Below are 22,014 nucleotides of genomic sequence, written 5' to 3'. Positions count from 1 at the left end.
TGATCACTTCTCCCAGATTAGCATTCATCCCCATTCTCCAAAACAGAAATGTGAATTTACTCTGACACTTTTCATTTACAGTTTAGCCCCAGAAAGTCATGGAAATTTGGGTTTTACTTCGAAGAATTTTCCTCTGCCATTTTTCAGCCAGTTCCTGCACACTTCAATGTTGCTTAAAATGGTATTTTTCTGCAGTTGCTCACTTTTCTGTTTGATGGTATCATGAATCACTGAGTAAACATTGTAAATACGCATTTGATGAAAACAATGGTTTTGAAAGAAACTAGACTGTAAATGGCACAGTGAAGCAACTGCCTTTTTCTTCTGTTTTGGTCTAGCATCAAGCACAGCATGATCCCAGTCAATGCCTGTAATCCTTTGCAAGAACAACGATTATTAGGCATTTATAAATTAATAGCAATTAATGATGAGTAGCGGTTACTAATGGTGTCTCTGTTCATTCTGGGCTTTGCTCATCGTGCTTGTGATACCGGAATATATTAATGAAATATTTTGCCTTTGCTAGCTGTCTCCCACATGCATGCATGAGCCTTCTCTCTGCACTTTCTTTTTTTCAAAATGTACGGGACTCCATTTTTTGGACAGTAAAAGAGGGTCCCTCCTGAGAGCTCCTGGGGGAATTGTGCATTGCTGAACCAGAGAAAAGAAATTACTCTTCTAAGAGGACTTGACAGAGGCAGAGATCTCTGCAGTCCACTGCCACAGTGTTTCTGCTGCCTCATGTCCTTCTGCTCCAATCTGTTGCCTTTGGTGTCTGTGTCAGTGTGTGCGTCCCAAACGACACAACCTGAAGGAAGTTTTTGGGACCTTTTTGGATCCAGCACTATGGTTGTTTCAGTATAACACAGACATGCAGACATGTCGAAGGACTATGAGGTGCTGGAGCATGTCCAGAGAAGGGCAGCGGAGCTGGGGAAGGGTCTGGAGCACAGGGCTGGTGGGGAGCGGCTGAGGGAGCTGGGGGTGTTCAGCCTGGAGAAGAGGAGGCTGAGGGGAGACCTCATCGCTCTCTACAACTACCTGAAAGGAGGGTGTAGTGAGGTGGGTGTTGGTCTCTTCTCCCAAGTAGTTAGCGATAGGACGAGAGGAAATGGGCTCAAGCTGCGCCAGGGGAGGTTGAGGTTGGAAATTAGGAAAAATTTCTTTACAGAAAGGGTAGTCAAGAATTGGACCAGGCTGCCCAGAGAGGTGGGGGAGTCCCCATCCCTGGAAGTGTTCAAGAAACGGGCAGATGTGGCACTGTGGGCCATGGTTTAGTCTAGCCTACCCTTGATTGGCTTAGAGTAGACTTGGTAGTGTAGGTTAATGGTTGGACTGGATGATCTTAAAGGTCTTTTCCAACCTAAACGATTCTATGATTCTATGATTCTATGAAAAATAAAATGTGGTGAACACATACTGTGTTTTCAAGGACCTGTCCTTTCAGACTGAGGTAGCCAGAGTGAAAACCTGATCAAACGTGGGCATCTAGAGAAGAGTCATCCACCCAAGCTTTCCTCATTGGTAGCTGAGATACGAATAATAAATTCAGTGGAGTTCTGAGCGTGAGGTATTTTATTCTACTGCTGATATCTAAAATAGAAGACCTGAATCATGACACAGGACTAAATATGTTTCCTTGCTGACTATGGTGGGTGCTCCGATCTACATCTCTATACTGCAGGTGTCTGAGTTACGTGGGATCGTTTCTGTCTCATTTACACACTGGTGCTGTAACTGTCTTTATGGGGATTTAGAACCCAAAGCTATTTTTGTGCTTTAGAAACATACCCATACGTACTTCCTTGGGAGAAGAGAGTGAGCTGACCCCACTACTATTAAAATTAGCAGTGACATTTCAGGCTTGGGTACGCTGTGAGAATAAACAAATCCCACTACCTAACAGCACAGAGACATGAGATGGACTGAGGCAATCGAAAAGATAACAATATTGTTTTCTGCACACCAGAAGCACTTCAAAAATATTTTCCTTCAAGAAATACTTGATTCTCAAAGACAGGCTTTGCACGGACTTACTCTGTGACTGGTTATGATTTCTTGAAACATCCTGGCATGTTCCAAACAGTTCTGTTCCCATTATTTACCGACTCTCAGCATTTACAAATGGCAGTGGGGAGGAATTAGTCATGGGTTCAGCACCTGCTGGAAGGATTTTTTTCTGCATTCGCACTGACTGGGATAAAGGGTGTGTGTGTGTGTGTGTGTGTCTTCTTTTTTTAAAGGTCTCTTTGGTGGGTGATATTCTAAAATACAGGCAGTCTGGCAGGAGGCAGACATGACTAAGCATCACCAGAGAGTATGCTCCTCAAAACTAAAATGATCAAGAGAAGCATCACTCCCTAACTTTTTGGGTTGCTCAGCTCAGATGAGGTGAAATCTCTTGTGTACCACAGCTGTGATTTTTCACACTGGTGGGAGCGGGGATGGATTGAGGATAAGTCTGCCTAGATCAGGACAGGAATCCCCAAGGCTGTTTTGTTTCCTTCACTCAGAAAAGCACTGCATGACAAACTTAGGCCCTCTTCTTCTGGCCCTAAAGCACATCCTTTTCACTTTTTCTTCAATGGGAATCTTTTTTTTGCTCCTGCCTGGTGCTCCAGCGATGTCTGATCTGCCACCTAAGACACAGTTTGGTCCGGACAAGTGCATCCTCATGCAGCTGGAAGGTTTGAAACGCAGGATAAACGTGAAGAGGTATGTCACGTACGCAAAAGGTGCCTTCTGGAATGGCAGTTGCCAAAGGATTTTCAAGTAGCGTCTCCATTTTTATATGTTTGTATATATTTGTATATATAAGTCTGGAAGGGGCTCACAGATAAACTTACATGCACAGATTTTCATCCAGACCAACCCTGAGTGTGCAACCGTGGTACTGTCCCTCTGCCTGGTGTGCATGATACAGAGTGCGTGCTGAGTTTCTGCTCTTATTCCTGCTTTCCCGAAGGCACAGAAAGATAATACTGATGTTTTATTTCTGGCAAGCCACCATGAAGTTACAGTTGTAGACAAAGGTGTTGCCCCGTAGGTCTACTTAAACCAAGTGAAGCTCTTGAGAAGTTTTGAGATGGTTTGAGGACGCACAGTGAGTTTACACTGGGGAAGCACTTTGTGTTCCACGACCATGGGTTTTGGGGTTGTTTTGGTTTGTTTTTTGGGTTTGTTTTTTTTTTTTTTTAAATCTATTACTAGGCTCCCAAAAGCCTAGTATCATCAAACTAGAAACTTCATTCCAGAAGTGTCAAACCACATCTTGAGAGATTCTGTGTGAGTCTGTGTTATCTATGTGCTTGTGTGCTTATTCGTATGCACCCATTGATTATTCCTGGTGGGAACAGAAGCACAGTTTCAAATGCTAGTGCTGGCCCAAATGACACACAGTCGCTTCAGTATAGGTCTACCTACACACATATATACTTTTCTTTCTTCATTTCTCCTGTCTTTTATCTTTGGCATGCATCATAACTCTCCTGTGGCACTTTTATTACAGGAAAGTGAAGGAATTCACAGAACAGCTAGTTCAGAAACACGGGCACTTTTGGATTTATAAATGAAAACATTCATTTTGCTGTTCTGCTGAGCTTTTGACATATTTCAACAACTTCACCAGATAAATGGGAGAAGAAGGATAGATGGACACAGGCTACATAAGAAATATTAGGGAATCCAAAGAATTTTCTATGTTAAATAAAACTAGCAAAAAATAACTGCACTGTATCACCAGACATTTGGTGAATTCATAGCTCACATTGTCTACATTGTGCAGTGTGGTTATGTCTCTGCGTAAACACTCATACATGTATTTACGATCGGTATCATATAATCAGATATTAATTCTACCAGCAAACATGAATTCAGATATTTTCACATCATTACTCCTCCAAAACCACTGCTGCTACAATCAGATAAAGAAACCTATTTTACCTTGGGGGCCTTTATCTTGGTGGGGCAAGGAGGGGGTGAAGTAGTATGCAGGCAAGTTCTGTGAAGTGACAGAACTTGCTCTCTGTCTGTGAGCAAATTCGTCCCAAAATGAGTAGAACAGGATGAATCTCATCCATAAAAACTCAAAACAGGACGTGCAGAAGTTATGCAGATTTCTGAGCAAAATGGGGCACTAGCGTAGAGCATTGCGGAAGACAAGACGTGTCACTTTTTAGGCCACTGAACTGAGTTCAAAAAGCTTATTCCTGAAGCAGTTGTTTAGGGTAATTTTATTCTCAGTGGAGGGAAAAAACGGTGTTTCTAAGGGCCAATTAATCTCATCATAGGAGCAAAAGCTATGAAAAAAACAAATGTGGCAGTTGAGAAAAATTAATCCTGAAACCAGTTCTGGGAAAAAACTGCAGATTCTCTAGGGAATGGCATTATAGAGGAAATTCATGCTTAAAATCAGGTGTAATTTTGACAGCAGGTTTGGCTGGAATAAATAGTTCTGGTCATAGAGGAAAAAGTTGAAAATGTAAAAAATGTTTTATTTCAAAGTGATGCAGATGGATGCATTTTGGTTTTTCACTCCAAAGCAGTAATTAATTAGTTGAGGTTAAAAAATAGTTTTTAGTGATGAATAAGTAAAAAAATGGGCTGGAACATATCACTAGGGGGCAAAGTATTTTTAGTTCACCTCCAGATTAAACTATTGATGTACTTACTTGTTTGTTTGCTTGTGGACATCACTGGAAAAATACTAGAGTATTCACTTTCCTCTTGGCTTCTGGATCAAAAAAATCCACGCTTCGCCCCCTGCTCTAATCCAGGCTTGGGTGGGTTTAAGGAGAGGGTAATGAAATGCTGGCCAATATTCTTGCTCCATCTGAAACCCCTTCTGCACGACTGGGTGTCGCAATGCAAGTTACTGCTGGAATGTACTATGTAATTCTGGCAAGAAGTCAATAGGCTCAAACTCCTCAAATAACCGAAGCATGGTACTAAGAAATCAGTGGAGCAGGCAGCAGCCCAGACAGCCGGTCCATTAGCAGCTTAACCACAGCAGATGTAAAGTCACCAACAAAACTCCCTACGGAGTCTCCCAAAGAGCCAGATGCTACTGCTATAAAAAGATCTTCTAGAAACTTGGCATGTCTCCTGCCCACATTTTTTTTTTTAAAGAAACATTCGCTAGATAGGAGGTGATTTTGTTTTAATTTGGGGTTAGGGGTAAGGGAGAGGAGGAGGGGAGAAGAAGGGGGAGATATTGCTTATTTATTCCTGTTTGCTTGTGAGTGAATCTTGTGCTCACGAAAACAAAATTCCGTGATAGTTCAGTCCTGAGACACAGAAGGCAATAGGCACAAGTCCAGCCTTCTCCCACACACAGCTTTGCTTATGCACCCTGGAATGACCTGCGGATTCTTCCCCAAAGAGCCCTACCAATGCACTTGGGTGAAACACCGGCTGTTTTATTCTGTTCTGCTTCGCGGGGCCACCGGTGAGCCCAGCTTCCCCCTGTGCAGCACTTTGCCATTCCTCTCGCCTTGCACTCTTGGCTGGTGCACATCAACTCAGGTGGTTGCGCTTGGCCTGTTGGTCTTTGCCGCTCATGTTGCTCCATGACTTGCTTGCTCACTTGCAGGGCTACCAGCCCTTCAAGTTTTCCTGAAATAGCTGTGAGCCTCATGTGAGTCCCAGCTGCTGGATTCATGTGATGAGGGTGTTTCAGCTGTGATTTTAGTAACAGCAACAACAAAACCAGTAACAAAACCAGTAATAAAGTGTAATCCCCATGGTACAGATACCATCTGTGCCAATAAGATAAGCATTGAAGCCTAAGACAGGTGGAGACACCAACTCTACAGACACGTGCACTTAGATGGGTGAACACCACCCATATGACCAGACGAAAGGCTCACCTTCTGTGGACAGAGGTTGTTTGGGGAATTTATGATGAAATATTCTGCAAGATTTAGATATAATACCTCCGGGTGACCCCTTACTGGAGGTCTGAGTAGGGGCAGGGTGGTGGCTTTGGTTTTAGCAGTTGAGGAAGAAAGCAGCTGAAGGCCCACTGGAGAAATTAGGATTTCTCCTCCACCTAAGCTGCACCTATGTGGTAACGAATTTTCTCTGAAAAGAAGTGAGAACCACCAACCACGCTTTGATTTTGATGGAAATTTTGACAGGTTTGGCCTTAGATTAGGCCATATAGGACTCATTGTGTGATGGCAATAGCCCAATTTCGAGAAGAGTTTTGGTGACAGAACAACAGGGGGTGGAGGACAAAGGAGGTAGTCAGATGGTACCTGCTAGCAGAGTGTTTCTGCACTGAGCCCTCACAGTGCTCCTCAGCTGTATGAGTCCTGGAGCTCAAGGGGTCTTTAAACTAGAGATGCCCATGCCAGAATATCGCAGAAGACAGGAGACATTCCCAAGTGATTCATTGCACCAGCAGGAAAGGGAGAAAGAACTGCATTTTCCAGCTACTGTACGCCTTTGATTCAAAACGATATTAAGCTATCATTAGGGTCCAAATATGGATTTACAAGCCAGTGAAGGCAAGATGCCTATGAAATGGTGTTTGCCCCAAGACAAAGCAGGCCCTAAGACATCACAGGAGCTAACGCTGAGAATGAAAGCAGATGCCCACAAAGGGAGCCCTGAGGAGGAGATGGACCACTGGTGGTGACCATCTCTGGCGTCCACCTCTGGCACACTAGAGCAGGCCTTAGTGGTTAACCCCATGGCCTTATCGATGGCCTGTTCAACGCATGCTTGTACTCAGGACTGGTGCTTCAGAAGTAGTTTCTTCAAAACCAGTGATTTATGCTGATTTTATTTTTTTGTCTCTTACTTGCACTTCTGTGTACAGTTAACCCAGGCTGGATATAAGACATTCCTGTCATTATCAACATCTTTTCTACTCCTCCCCCTGCACCAGCTTTTTGAATTTCCTTTAGCATTTTATTGTTCTTGCCATCAGCTCGATACTACATTTAGCTCTCTATCTGCTGATTTTCTATTATGGCTATGCAACGGTACATTTTGTTACAGCTCATATACCCATGTAATTTGATTGTTTGTGTTCTCTCGATTGTAGCAATTCTTCTCTGCGGGATGATCTATTCAGTCTTTGCTATGCAGTTCGTGTCCTGGTATTGCAATGTTTCACTGATTATCTTCCCTCCACTAAGTTTCCAAGTTGTCTGTTTTAACAATACCTCTTGCTTAAATTGAGTGTCACATATTTAGATTTTTCTGGTATTTCTTAATAAACTGTACCATCCTATAGCTTCTCCTTTTTCTGCCCCCAAAGTATATAGCTTTTTTTTTTTTTTTTTTTACTTTTTAAATTATTATTCCCCAGAAAATGAACCAACTTAATCCATGTGCTTTTTCACACTTCCCAGCTTTCCTTTGCCTCTACTGAGGTTTTTCCCAACAGCATTTATTTCCCATTTCCCCTTCCCTCACACAGACACAGAAACAATGATGAAACCAGGTGACAAAGAATCCCAAGTTTTACTGCAAAAAGCTACAGGACCAAGATATGAGACCAAGATATATGAGAACAATCTCCAGTTTGCACTGGGAAAGACATTTTACTTGTTTCATAGATCAGACTGTTGGAATGGGAAGTAATCCTTGTGGAGAAGGCATGCATTTTAGCAAACATTGTATACACTTCTGGTTTGCTTTGGTTTTTTCCTTTACGTCTTATATGTTAACGGTGGCATCTTCCAAAGCTGAGAAACACGTGAACAATGTTCAACAAAAGCCATGCTGACTACTGGGCATTCTACTTTTGCTATTTTTCTCTAAAGATTAAGAGTACTCCTTGCATACATGAGATTTATACAACTAGTTTAGTTTCTTTTCTCCCTTACTCTCTTACAGCTAATTTTTCACAAATGTGACAAACACAAAGAGAAAGGTCCAGTTGTTTTGGAAGGAAGAGGGAGGAGAGGGAAGGATATGACTAAATGACAAATACATTTTTGATTGATTTAGTCATGAAAAAACTTACTCCCCTTTTCTCCCCTCTCCCCTAACAATTTTGTATTGCTGTTTATATTCTGTATCAGAAAGAAATGGCAATGCCCAGGTATTCATAGTTCAAATTCCAGTTTCTTCAGTTTCCTGAGTGTATTGAATCTCCACAGAGGCCACCCTTTTCCCATGAAGAAACAAGACAAAACAAACAAACAAAAACATTTATCCAAATAACTTTAGGGACAGCGCATTTTGTAGCTCTGTAATGGGAATCTGGGCTGAGAAATGAGAAGACATTCCGTTACATCGAAATCCAAGGCCAGCATCTGGGGTTCTCGGCGCCTATCTTGTCCTAAAAATAAAGTTATTTTTTAGCATTAGAGGAAGAAAAAAGAAACAAACAACGCCACCAGGAATCAGCCTCAGTCATCCTCATGCATCTGTACTCAGCTTATTGGCAGCAAGGTCTGCAGCTGAGTGTCTCTGCACTATGAAGATGCCAACTGACATCAGAGAGCAATCGCACAACATGACAAAACATCCTTAGTAAGTCCCGTCCCCACAATCTTACACTCACCGTGTAAATGATAGACAAAACATGGGAAGGAGTAATGTAGAGAGGCAATATAGCTATGTCAGACGCGAAGCTAGGGTAAAGACTCAGGTTTCCAGAAAAACAGCCTAGTTCCTGAACCACTAGACAGTTTCTCCTACTTTTGTTATCCCTCTATTATCTGTAGTCAGTCTCCCAGCAGCAACATGTGAGCACAGGGATTTCTCTTAGCTAACGTCCAGATTTCAGGCAGGATTCAGTTCCTGAACCATAAGCATCTGATACAATCTGAGAGACTCAAGGCATTATGGTTGGACTGCATGGTCTTAAGGGTCTTTTCCAACCTAAATGATTCTATGATTCTATGATTCAGAACATTCCCACACAGGTGGCAAAAATGACATTCGTGGGAGATTTGTCCTTCTCAACATTGACAGCTGGACTCACTGCATCTATGTCCCTTCTTTGGATGAGGTGAACCACTCTGAATGCTCCATCTAACTGGACCTCCTTTAGGTCTGGAAACAGAAATACCTTGCTTTCATGTAGACACCTACTTGTAGGCATCTTAATCTGATGGGAGCCGAGGAAGACTATGTCAGCTGGTCAAATACTGATGACATATTCTAGGATTTCACCTATAGTCACATGAGTCCAAGCCACGGGGCTCAATTCGCTTCCCCACACCTCAGCACTTGAGATGTCCTATCCTTGCCTGGCTGCCAGCTCCCAGAAAGCACTAGTCCACCATAGGCTCTGCATGCTGTCTGTGAGGCCATGGATATATGAAACACCTGGAGCCTCTCAAACACCACCATGTATCTACATGCGGGACACTGAATTGAGCCTCTGTGTACACACTATGGACTGTCCCTCCAGCTGTCCTGCTCTACTACTCGAGCTTATCGTTAAACTCAAGTTTAAAGTTAAATAGGGTGGGTTTGTAACACAAGGTTTCTGTTAGAGAAGTAGGTATCTGAACAACTCTGACAACATCCAATTTGCTCCCAAAGATGTTCTTTCCCAGCATTTTGGGCTGTTTGATCAGCGCCCATGAATGGATTTGCACCCAAGAGATAGGTCATGAGATAAGGTTTGCTCTGCTCATCACGCATTCAGTCACATGGCAGGGGGGTAGTTGTGTGCATTGCCTTCACAGGGGGTCCATGTAGTCCACTGCACCTATCCCACAGCCCTGCTCCACACTACAGTGGTCATTGGACCACAAATCATAGAAATCATAGAAATCATAGAAATCATACAAATCATAGAATCGTTTAGGTTGGAAAAGACCTTTAAGATCATCCAGTCCAACCATTAACCTAACACTGCCAAGTCCACACTAAACCAATTAAGGAGAGAGTGGCAACCCCACGCCTCCTGGTTTGGTGGCTGGATCATTTATAATGAAAGTAAAAACTAGGAACCACTAAGGTTGGAAAGGATCTCTAAGATCATCATTCCAATCATCAACCCAACACCCCCATGTGCACTAAACCATGTCACAAAGTGCCACCTCTGCCCGTTTTTTGAACACTTCCAAGGATGGTGACTCCCCCACCTCTCTGGGCAGCCTGTTCCAATGCTTGACTACCCTTTCCATGAAGAAATTTTTCCTAATATCCAATCTAAACCTCCCCTGGCACAACTTGAGGCCATTTCCTCTCATCCTATCACTTGTTACTTGGGAGAAGAGCCCAACACCCAATTCTCTACAACCTCCTTTCAGGTAGTTGTAGAGAGCAATAATATACAGGGTACAGTGCTTTCTAGCTATGTGAGAAAGCTTAATGTCTCCTACTGCCCATGTCTTTCCTACTGAATAGTGTAAGGAATAGGTGTGCAGCCAATTTGGGAGTGTTTTCTACAGCAATGTCTAATGTGAAGGAAGACCAGTTGGTTATAATCCTGCAGAGCACTTGACCTGGTGGGGTCTGAAAAAAACAGTAGAAGAGTCACTAACTGAAAAGGTAACTGATTACTCTGTGTTGTAAATAGGATGTAGCACCTGGGGACAAGCCAGTGGACAGGCTGTATGTAAGAAAAGTCAATACAGAGTAGTCACAACTATGCTCAGAAAATAAAGAAAGAGAAAAGCAAAGACACAGTTCAGTTCTCATATTGGGATACAGCTCTAGCTTTCCTCCAGCATATGGGAATGGCCAAGAAACACGAGCCACTACTTTATTTTTGGACTCGGATCCAGATTCCCACTGAGTTCAAATCCAGTGTTTTCGGATTTGTTTGCTATATGCTATGGCAAAGGGCCATCACCCTTTCAAGGGTAAAGACTGCATTTGTCTTTCCCTAAACATGCCAACAGCAACACAGCAGGGAGTGGAAGATGCCACCCCTGAATGACGCCCATCATGGCTCAGTGGCAAATCAGTGGCACATTGGTTCTCTGTGAGTCAGGAGCTCTCAGCTCCCTTTCCAAACCCATCATAATCAGAAGCTCTTGCTAGCCCCTATGCTGCAGCTCCCTGCCCTGTGCCAGCTTTACAGCTTACCACTGCTCGCGTGTCTGCTTCGGTGGTTGACGTTGCTTTAGGTAACTAGAAAGACTTTTGGCATTGGAATGGGAATTTCCCATGGCAATGGGTTTAGGATAGGATTAAGGATTGAAAACATCTCTAAACAACAAGTAAGGATCACGCTAGCTGTGGGATTACCCACTATGGCTATGGGCCAGTCCAGATCTTTGGAACTGAAAACTGGGAGCCAGTGTTGGAAAACTGAGCGTATGTTCAGACAACATCAATGCATTTAAGAAAGAAAACTGGACCATAATAAGAAAATAAACCCAGTCATCTTTTTTAGCCAGTTTACATATTGTTCAATTATGTCTTGGAACAAAAGTCCCAAAAACCTGGATGTAACTCCTACTTAATTCCCTCCCTGGAGTGCCAGTGAACATAATGAAAAGTCACCGCACAGCAGACAGGTCTTGGTGGGCTGGGATTGTGTCAGCTCCAAAAGCAAAACAAAGCCAGGCCCGGTCAGGACGGAGTAGAAAAATAAACCAAAGCAGAAGAAAAAAAAATACCAACCAACCAAAACACAAATCAACCAGAACAAATCTGAAAGCCACTGCTTTTCCCAGTTTATCAGATTATTTGCAAAATAGATGGAGTTGCTTAACTCTCAGGTCAGACCTTCCCCAAAGGCTGAATCATAAATAATGGTGAATGCCAGTTGAAAACAGTGGGCACCTTTTCCAGGAATACAAAAATAAAGGATGACCAGGAAATACTGGAAATAAAGTTCAGCTCATTTGCAATGGTGAGACAGAGATACCCTTAATGGTACTGTGGTTTGGAGAAAACTACTGAATAAAGCCAGAAGATGTGCTGGACAAAGCTCATGTCTTTTCCTGGAAAACCAACCCATTTGCCAGGAGATATTGGGAGCCAGATTTATGGAAGGCCAATAATTATTGTCCAAGTGTACGTTCAGCAACATAGCCATGCATTACTCCTTCTTATCTACTTTTCCTTGTATTTTTTGCCCACTCTTTCTCTAGTCATATCAGTTCTATCTCCTTGCCTTTTTAGAAGTCTAGGAGCAGAGGCTTGTAAGTGGACATGAAAAATGTGCATCCTTTGAAGTTTCTAGTCAATCATAAAGGAATGAACACTTGCTCTTTGGAAATCAAATCCTTTTAGGATATATTATGTTGGACTTCTAAAATAAAGGCATCCAGATTTGCCAGACAATTGCAGAAAGGTCACTGAATTTGTGTGCACTTAACAGGATGAAGATAACGTTTTATTCATTCTTGTCCTACTTCCTTGTACAGCATGCTGAAAATATTCACCCTCTTTGATTAGTCACTTACACATTCTTCAAGCCTATCTCGGATGCCAAAACCAAAATAATTGGGCATGCAAGGAGGACAGAAGAGACTCACCTGGCGTTCAGTTAGCCATGATGTGTTTCACAAAAGCTGGAAACCAGAGAAAGAGAAGGGTCATTTTATCAATTCCCTTTCAATGAACTCAGTAAAGTCCTGGGTATCTTAGTTTGGTTGTTATTTAAAATCACTCTTTTTGCTTCCTCTGATGCAATGAAGACCACACCACTTTGTAAATAAGATTCCAGACAGCAGGTGCTAAATGCTTTGTAAGTCTTTAAGATAATATATACACAGTGCAGTGTAGTCAGCAGTCTAGGTAGCTGGTGGAAATGAACACACACATCAGTCAATCCATCGCTTGCTTAATCCCTTGTCCCTGGCTGCCATATGGAACGGGCTTTCCAAAGTATACAGCCATGAGAAACTCATGAGAGACTGGGTCTTCATCTTGCAAGGCTTTCAAGACTTCAGCACATTTGTACTAAGTCAGAGGGCACGAAGGTGCCTCTGGAGTGAACCTCCAGAACTTACAGCAGGTCCCCAAGTCAGGTATCACGACTATATCTCTCCAGTGAACTCAGGTTTACAAACAAACAAGGTATTTCAAAGTCAAATTAAGCTTTTCTTTCAAAAAGTTTTGGGTTCCATTTTTCTCCATTTAAAAAAACATTCATTATGTATAATTTTGAAATTCAAAAGGAAAAGGAAAAATACATTTTGCAGTAATGAAATATTTTTTCTTTCCCCATAATCCTCCCATGCTGTGAATTACCCTGAATTCAGCGTAAGTTCATGAGTTATTTGGGCAGGCTAAGTCTACAGATTTCTACCGATAAAATACTCATAAGAAATGTTTCCCTGGGCTCAAATCACTGGTATAGCATTTGTAATAGAAGGAGATCACCAACCCAAATATTCATAAAAGGCTCAGTGAATATGACAGACCATCTAAATCCCCAAGATGATACAATCATCAGTCACCAGTTAACCTTAAGCTCCTGGCTGTGTACGATAACATGTGTTCATGATCCATATTGGAATACCATGGTTTTATTGAACAGCCTGAAGCATGTAAGCTTGCAAGATGCAGGAGAGAACCATGGTCCACTTGCTCACAACCAAATCCTTTTATTCTGGCTTTCTAAAAGAGCCGTGAAATAAAATGGAAAGTCTTTGGAAGGACTTGTAGGATTCTTAGGATACCAAAGAGGATGCTAAAGATGACACCTTTTGCTGAGGTGTGGAAGGAAAACTTAGTGGTTTTGTGTAAAAAAACTCTCAAAAGGGAAGTGTATCTCCTTTTGGACAAGGAACTGCGGGAGCACATAGAAAAAAATAATGTGAATTTTTTTTTTTGAAAAGGCAAACAAAATAAGAATATAGAGCCCAACCTCCTAAAAGGGCCACGGCCATTCAGCTATGGAAAATACAAGTAATCTTCAACAGATAAGTATATCAGATGAATTATAGAATTTGAATTGGTCTAAAATTTGGAAAAGCCCACATCCTGATCTTTGGGAGTCAGATCGTCCAGAGGTTTGAACTTTCTCAGGATAATTGCAGCAAAGCCTTCAAGCACACAGCCACTGCTCAGACCAGAGTAGTCATACCTACCTTCATAGTTGATACAGCCATTGGCATCTTCCTGACCAGCCATTAGCTTATCAACTTCCTCTTCAGTCAACCTTTCACCTGGGTGGAAAGCAAAATGCCTGTTTAGTACCCGAAACCTTTTTTAAGAATTTAGAAAGCACAGTTCAAAGAATACAAGAATAAAAAAGACACTGAGAGAGAAGAGGAGGAGATTTTCTCTTCAGTTTAATTTGTGGTCCTGACTGCTAGGAAAGCTACGTTTGAACTTGCAAACTAAGAAAATCTGATCTGAAAACCAGAAAGACAGAATAAATATGGAAACCCACATGATATTATGTTCACATATTCATTCTCCTAAGAATAAGCTTTCTCTAAGTGCCAAATCTTCAAGGCTTTAGTCACTTTTTAACCAAGTCCTCGCTAAATAAACTCTTAGTAGAGTCACCATCTAGTTTCCCTCTGAGTTTGAGGTTCAGGAAGAGTCCAAGATCAAACTTAGGATCTCTGATTTGGATCAGTGATCCATTCCAATTAATTTAATTATCTAAATATTAGGTGCCTATTGGCCTGTAAGGCTTCATTCTGGTTAAGCAGAGATCAACCCAATCCATCTCCTTATTCTGATATTAGGCACTGATTTTAGGATGCGATCAAAGAGTTCCAGAAATGTAAGGGAGAAATTTGAGGGGGATTTCACAGAATTATAGAATTGTTTAAGTTGGAAAAGACCTTTAAGATCATCCAGTCCAATCGTTAACCTCGCACTGCCAAGTCCACCATTAAACCATGTCCCCAGGCACCACATCTAGACGTCTTTTAAATACCTCCAGGGATGGGGACTCAACCCCTTCCCTGAGCAGCCTGTTCCAGTGCTTCACAACCCTTTCCATGAAGAAATTTTTCCTAATATCCAATCTAAACCTCCCCTGACACAACTTGAGCCCATTTCCTCTCTTCCTATCGTTAACTACATGGGAGAAGAGGCCGACCCCCCTCCCTGCCCCCTCCTGCCAGGAGCTGCAGAGCGATCAGGTCTCCCCTCAGCCTCCTCTTCTCCAGGCTGAACACCCCCAGCTCCCTCAGCCGCTCCCCACCAGCCCTCTGCTCCAGACCCTGCCCCAGCTCCGCTGCCCTTCTCTGGACACGCTCCAGCACCCCAATGTCCTTCTTGTGCTGAGGGGCCCAAAACTGGACACAGCATTCCAGGTGCAGCCCCACCAGCGCCGAGCACAGGGGGATGATCCCTGCCCTGCTCCTGCTGGCCACACTATTCTTGACAAAAGCCAGAGTGCTGTTGGCCTTCTTGGCCACCTGAAATCACAGAAATAAGAATAAAATAAAATGCATTGGGTGTGCCCTACTACTACTTATGTTGCTCTGCTTTCCCATCAATGAGTTCTGGCACACAGGAACAAGTCCTCAGCTGATGTGAATCTGTGAAAATTCAGCTGTGGTTTTGAGAATTGAACAGAAAAGTATACTAATTTACAGAATATTTGGCTGTGCCTAGGATTTTAACAGTATTTAAAGATGCCACTCCAAACAGAACTGTTAATTCTTAAGATTGAAATATTTTCTATCAGTATTTGAAAATCAGACATTGCTGCATTGTTCTGGGTTACCAGAAAGAGAAGGGTAAGTATAAAAGTATTTCTTGTAGGACTGTGAAACTCCCGAAACTGCACAGAACAGGGTCTTTGTCCCAGGTAAGGTTAGATAGGACAGCAAACCTGACCCTGGGGGGGTTCTTTTGTCATCACTGAATTCGGTCCCCAAACCGATGCAATAGCATCAGTGATAAAAAGGAAAACAGCATTGGGTTGTTGTTTTTTTTTTTTTTTTTATTCCCTGTGTCATTTATAGGCACGGATGTGTCATTGAATGAAAACCCCTGGGCATAAAATGTTTGGCTTTTTGAATTGATATCCCTGGTCAAAACCCATCATTGGAATCCTTTGGTCTAAATCAAATCTCTTTTGTAAAGGCTCATCCTTTTTATAAAATAGTGGACAAACACTAGTAGAAAAGGCTGATCTTGACAAATGCTGCTTACCGGATTCAGATGACAACATGTCAGTGCCTTCTAATCCAAATTGGAAACCTGTCATTAATTTACAGCCAAATTTTCTGTCCTGCACTCATTCTGTTGTCATCACTCTCCGTTAAAAGCTGGGCTTCTGAAGTCAGAATTGAGGAGGATGGAGAAATATTGATCCTTACTTTAGAAAGAGGAGCTTTCCATTTCAGAGGCACTTCTGTTAAACAGATGACTGATAAAAAAGTGCTTCATCTTAAAACTTTTCTTGAAGGTGCAGGAAAATTGAGACAAATACTGGAGGAATAGATGCGGTTTCCAAAGTTTGGATAAATTTATGGTGATAGAAATATATTTATTAGAGAAATAAAACACTAGAACAAAGAAGGAAGGAAGGAAGGAAGGAAGGAAGGAAGGAAGGAAGGAAGGAAGGAAGGAAGGAAGGAAGGAAGGAAGGAAGGAAGGAAGGAAGGAAGGAAGGAAGGAAGGAAGGAAGGAAGGCAGGCAGGCAAATATTAAGCTGTAGGTCAGCTTAATGTAGCTTCATTATTAAAGAACTTTTTTTGTTCTTTATAACTGAGGACAATGTGATGGCTGAAGTCTTGCTCAGTCATTTTCTCCATAAAGGTTACCCAGAATGATACAAGCTGTATGGGTGTCCTGGTTTTGGCTGGGATAGAGTTAATTTTCTTCCTAGTAGCGGGCATAGCGCTGTGTTCTGGATTTAGGATGAGAAGAATGCTGATAACACGCTGATGGTTTAGTTGTTGCTCAGTACTGCTTATGCCAGTCAAGGACTTTCCAGCTTCCCCTGCTCTGCCAGGGGCACAAGAAGCTGGGAGGGGGCACAGCCAGAAGAGTTGACCCCAACTGCCCCAAGGGCTATTCCATACCATACGGCGTCATGGGCAGTATAGAAACTGGGGGGGTTGGCCGGGGAGCAGCGATCGCTGCTCAGGGACGGGCTGGGTATCAGCTGGCAGATGGTGAGCAATTGCACTGTGCATCACTCGCTTCGTAGATTATTAATACTACTGTTGTTATATTGTTATTGTTGCTACTACTATTTTACTTTATTTTATTTCAACTATTAAACTGTTCCTATCTCACCCCAGGAGTGTTTCTCACTCTTACTCCTCCGATTCTCTCCCCCATCCCACCAGGGCAGGGGGAGTGAGTGAGCAGCTGCGTGGTGCTGAGCTGCTGGCTGGGGCTAACCCACGACAATGGGAAAGACCTCAGTGATGAAACTGCATGAGGAAAGGTTCACCTTACCCAGCGTAGCCAAAACGTGGCGGAGTTCAGCCCCCATCACTGTTCCATTTCCCTCCTTGTCAAACACACGCAGACCCTCCACGAAGTCCTCGTAGGTGCCTGTGTCTTTCGTCTTGGCAATATGCTGTAGCATGGGCAGGAAGGTCTCAAAGTCTATCATCTTGGAGTTCATGTCTACAAAGACACAGGTGGAAATGAAAGTTTTGGTGGATTCTGGCAGAGTTGAAGACTAATCATGGGGCATCCACCATGGGTAGGTGGTGAGGGTAGAAGAACTGTGGCAATAAATGCCAGCTAAAGGGGAGAAAAGAGCACAGAAATATTGTAAGTACAGATGGAAGTATGGACAGAGTGGGAAAGAGGTCTGGCAAAGAGAGAAATATGAGGTTTTTAATAGATAGATAGACAGACAGATAGATAGATAGGCAGACAGACAGACAGACACATCCTAGTATCTGACATATGCAAACATCAAGGAAAGAAAATACTGTTAGACACCCAAGACTGTTTCATGCAACATAAAAGTATGAAACTAAGCAGAAACAGTAAAAGCCCATTGCCAATAAGAAATCAGCTTTGTTTTGCAGCAGCCCTATAATGCAGAAATATTTAAAACCATACTGGGAGAGGAGCCTCAGAGCAAATAGGCAGGACCAGGGCTGTGTAGCCCATTTTCCTGATTCTTTACCTTTCAAGAGCGTCAGGGGGCATTTTGTCCCCCCATGATTCCCTGTCCCACCTGCCGCTGTGTCATTGCCGTATCCTGACATATCATAGTTGTTGAATGAGGGCCTAATTGTCAGCTCCACCTCAGTGGAAGGAAAGGACAGAGAAATAATCTAGAAAATGTGTGAATTTGGATATGGTCTGGGAGAGATTTCCTTTGTTCCGAAGAGTTCTACAGTGTATAGTGAATGTTGAAGGGAGATATTACTGCAGTCATTACAGACCCTCTACTATATACTTTTGTAGAACAAGCTATGCCCTCACATTCAGTCTATGCCTTTGTTTCTTTGGATGTCTTCAAAATATCTGCATTTTTAGTAAACGCAAGTGAATGCCTGTCATCAAAGCAATTTTAAAAGGTAAAAACTTGTCATTGTAAAACACATCAATGCACAGGGCCATTAAATTAATTCACTCTCCTAAATTTGAGACAGTTATATTGACTGCAAGATCATCTTTTTTTCCTCATTTACTTCTGCTAGCAGTTTGCAGAGGCGCTTCCATATCCTTTGTTATTTCACAATTAATCTTGCCATCAGAAAATGGAGACCTCATCTGTTTCACGAATAATTCTTGGAGTGATCTTTTTCAAAACAAACACAGAGGAGGACACCAACCTTCTGGTTTGGGTCTGCCAAGCACTTTCATGACCTCAGCCTGTGTTGGATTCTGCCCCAAAGCTCTCAAGACATCTCCGCATTGTGCGTATGTGATTTTCATCTCAGATTTAGGAGTCCGGTCAAAGAGCGAGAACGCTTCCTTAAATTCTGGAAGACAAAAAAAATAAAAAGAAATGCATGCCATGCTCCCTCAGATAAAGTCAAAGCAAACCTAGACCTTCGCCCTAACTAACTCTTCTTGACCCTTTTATTTTGCAGTTTGGGAACAAGTTTGATGAGCTTTGTTGTTGCTGTTATCTGCAATGTTTGTGTTCCTCCCCCTCTGCATTTTCCAATTCAATCAGGGAGTGGAATCGGAGAGGTCAAATGCTCTTTTCATGGTATTTCCGTCTCAGCTAACATCAGGAAGTGCAGAAAACCTTGTAGAAATGGTTGGCCTTGGAGAGCTTTCCAGCTCATCAAGAGCACTCGGGGGGATGACACATAGCAGTTCTCATTAGCTAACTGGATATTATATCCAGCATTATATACTTAGAGAGCACTGACACAGCCCGCTGAGCTAAAGGAGCACCTCTGTTAGCAGGGAGCAAGATGTGCCATGATAACCTACTGGAATAATCACACAACAAGCCGTCTGCTGGTGGGGGAGGGTGAAGGCATAGGGAAAACCTTATGATTGATCAATTGTTGTGTTTAACAGTGTCATGGAGCCGAGCTAGAAGAATCCTCTGATTTTATTTTTCTCTAGCACCCAATCCAATTGCATCTGGAGAAGTCAGGTGTGGTGTGCCATCGGCTACCGATGCCAGGCCAGACCTCATGTGTGGAGATGCAACCATTCCCTCCAGCGGTTTCACATCTGCCTGCTTTCCCCTGTGCGTGCGTGCAGAGCGCTTCCCCTTGCAAGACAGCCAGCTCCCCTCCACTACATCCTTGTGAACGTATCCTCATGTCTTCTTTTTACTTCTGGCCGAAGACGGAGTCCCTTCCAACAGAAATACCTTGACATGAGCATTCCCATGGGAGAGGGTCCCTGCTCTACCATTAATTAATGGGTCAGTGCCGGATCCCAGGGGACACTTCCCCAGACACACTAGTTACTCAGGTTTGCCTCTCTCTATTGGAGTTGCAGACACGTTGCAGAGACACAGGAGCATCTCAAGGCTGTTAGCCTGTAATGAACACACTGCATAGCGCACAGTCTACAAGTGATCACAAATATCCCTTTGGCTTTAAAGCTGTGAATCCCTGAATCTGCCCTTTGCCCTGTTGTTACTCTTCTGTATATGTTTCCCTCCTACTCTCCAAACACATTAAGGGTATCTTTTTTTCCCTAGATCCTGACTCATTCAACCATTCAGCCACGCACTCTGCATGCCAGATTTTCTCCATCTTTCCATTCTCAATTCCTTCTCCTCCTAATTATTCCCCCTCCCTCTTTTTTTATTTTTTTCTCCTTTGCTTACTTGCCTCTCTCCTTCCTTCTTCCAGTGTTGCTGGGTTTGCCTCTCCGCCTTTCTCCCTCCCTTTTCATTTTTATCGTTCCACTCATATCTTACTCATTTCCTTCTTCATCCAACACTTTAAAACAAGGATGATTTTCTCATTTTGGTCTAATTAATGGTCGCTTTGTTTTCTTCTTTGCATTCTCCTCTTTTCTCTCTCTTTCTTTCCCTCCCTGCCTCTCTCTCCTGGATCTTTGCCTCCTCTGCCACCAGCCGGAGCCCAGGTCCCATTGGCAGCCTTCACTCCAGCAGAGGGCAATAGTGGATTTTCATGGGCTCCTTTGCTGACAGTGGAAGGGGGCCAGAGACCCACTCCCAGCTCTGTCCTTTCCTGGGGGTCTCAGCAGCCGAGGTGGATAAGGAATACACCTACCCCCCTGAGCTACTCGTCCGCCTGCCGCTTACCTACTCGCTGCGACCAATTGCCTGAGCACCCTTCGCACCACCTCCTAAAGGTTCACAATTCATCATAGCTACTGACAGCTCACATTTCTCCCTTTTTTCTTCTTTTTTTTTTTTTTTTTTAATTTAAAATCAGATGTAACTGCCTTTCACCAGAGCATTGGCCTGTGGGTTTGGAAAGCCTATTTTGTCAATATACAGAAACAGCTTTTCTTTTTTTTTTTTTTTTGCATTTGCATTTGCTGGCTTAACACAAGTTTCCATCAAAGCAATGAAACCAGCATGGCCATGGTCTCCTTTGTCCTCCTGCTAGCCATTAAACCACTGGCAGGAGCAGTGTATATTTTCATATGCCTAATTGCTACCTATCTTCTCATCTTGAATAGCTCATATTCTTCTCTTTTCAGCAATTTAAGGGGCTGAAGAGGCCAGAAATCCACTTTCATAAATACACATTGCCACAACCAATGAATGTCACTCACGGTTGAGGCAGGAGGACATGTAAAGAGAGGTGTGTTACACATGGCTTCACCCACAGACCATTCTTCTACTTCTTAGAGTAACATTTTGGGGGTTAACATAATAATAAGTCCTTGCAGGGAAGTAAGTCTGGTGTAAAAAAGTCTTTTGCTTAGCAAGAGGAAGAGGTTCAGAGTATCCTAGAAGATAGGGCTGGAAAAGACCTTGAGAAGCCGCGTTGCCTGTTTCTCCTCCACCACCGCAATTCAAAATCAGCTGCCAGAAATCCAGTTGGGTCAATGGTGATAGACTGATGGACAGTGATATCTAACACATAGGATGGACTTCCTGTTGATCTAGTTTCAGCTGACAAACAGGGAAACATCTAGTCTCACAAAGACACCTAGGTACTAATCTGGTCAACAGAGAGAAACAGAGAGAGGTGATTATTATACATTAGAGGTCTATTTTTTAAAAAAACCAAATATAAATGTATGACAGGTGACCTTGACCTCCTGGTGACTTCCTGAAAGAGGAAATTTGACAAAATTAACACTGCAGCGCAGAGCTGAAAATGAATCCAGAACAAAACAAGTGCAACTGAAACCCTGAAGAATGGAAGAATTGGCAATCTTGGAAACTTGAGAAAGTGAGGAGAGAATGGGAAGGAGAAAACAAATCAAGAAGACATATTAATCTAGAGCTCCTGTGAGTCCCAACTCTCAGGTCATGTCAACAGCCAGCATAACAGCTATAAGTCATGGCAAGTGGTGCTTGCTTTCTAACCTGTGCTTTTAACACAAAATAAAACAGTCTCAAGCACTGGAATACTGATTGTCCACTTTCTTAAACTGGTGGCACGCTTCTTGGCAAGTTTTCACATGTGCAAACTAGTATAGAGGACAGCGCATGCCAGGGACAATCCAGGGACAAATGTGGACCATGCTGTAGATATAATTCTACATCAGAAGCACTTAAGCTCTACCTAGAAGTAAATATCTATCTAGCAACTAACAATCTCTCTGCCTACTCATCTATGAACCTGA

General features: G+C 42.8%; 1 protein-coding gene across 1 annotated transcript in view; it reads right to left on the bottom strand.

Annotated features, from left to right (window-relative positions):
- Positions 1-12,414: 12,414 nt before the first annotated feature.
- MYL3 (myosin light chain 3) overlaps positions 12,415-22,014 on the bottom strand; it is a 36,459-nt gene continuing 26,859 nt past the window's right edge. Inside the window, exons 3-6 of the mRNA XM_075704919.1 lie at positions 18,600-18,749; positions 17,257-17,430; positions 13,968-14,045; positions 12,415-12,443 (exon numbers count right to left, since the gene is read on the bottom strand). Coding sequence (XP_075561034.1) covers positions 12,415-12,443; positions 13,968-14,045; positions 17,257-17,430; positions 18,600-18,749 — 431 coding nt within the window. The remainder of the gene's footprint in view (positions 12,444-13,967; positions 14,046-17,256; positions 17,431-18,599; positions 18,750-22,014) is intronic.

This window comes from Pelecanus crispus, chromosome 2 (assembly GCF_030463565.1).
Source record: "Pelecanus crispus isolate bPelCri1 chromosome 2, bPelCri1.pri, whole genome shotgun sequence".
In the NCBI taxonomy this organism is placed as follows: Eukaryota; Metazoa; Chordata; class Aves; order Pelecaniformes; family Pelecanidae; genus Pelecanus; species Pelecanus crispus.
Note: the sequence above shows the minus strand (reverse complement) of the source record. Positions and strands in the feature narration are given on the sequence as shown.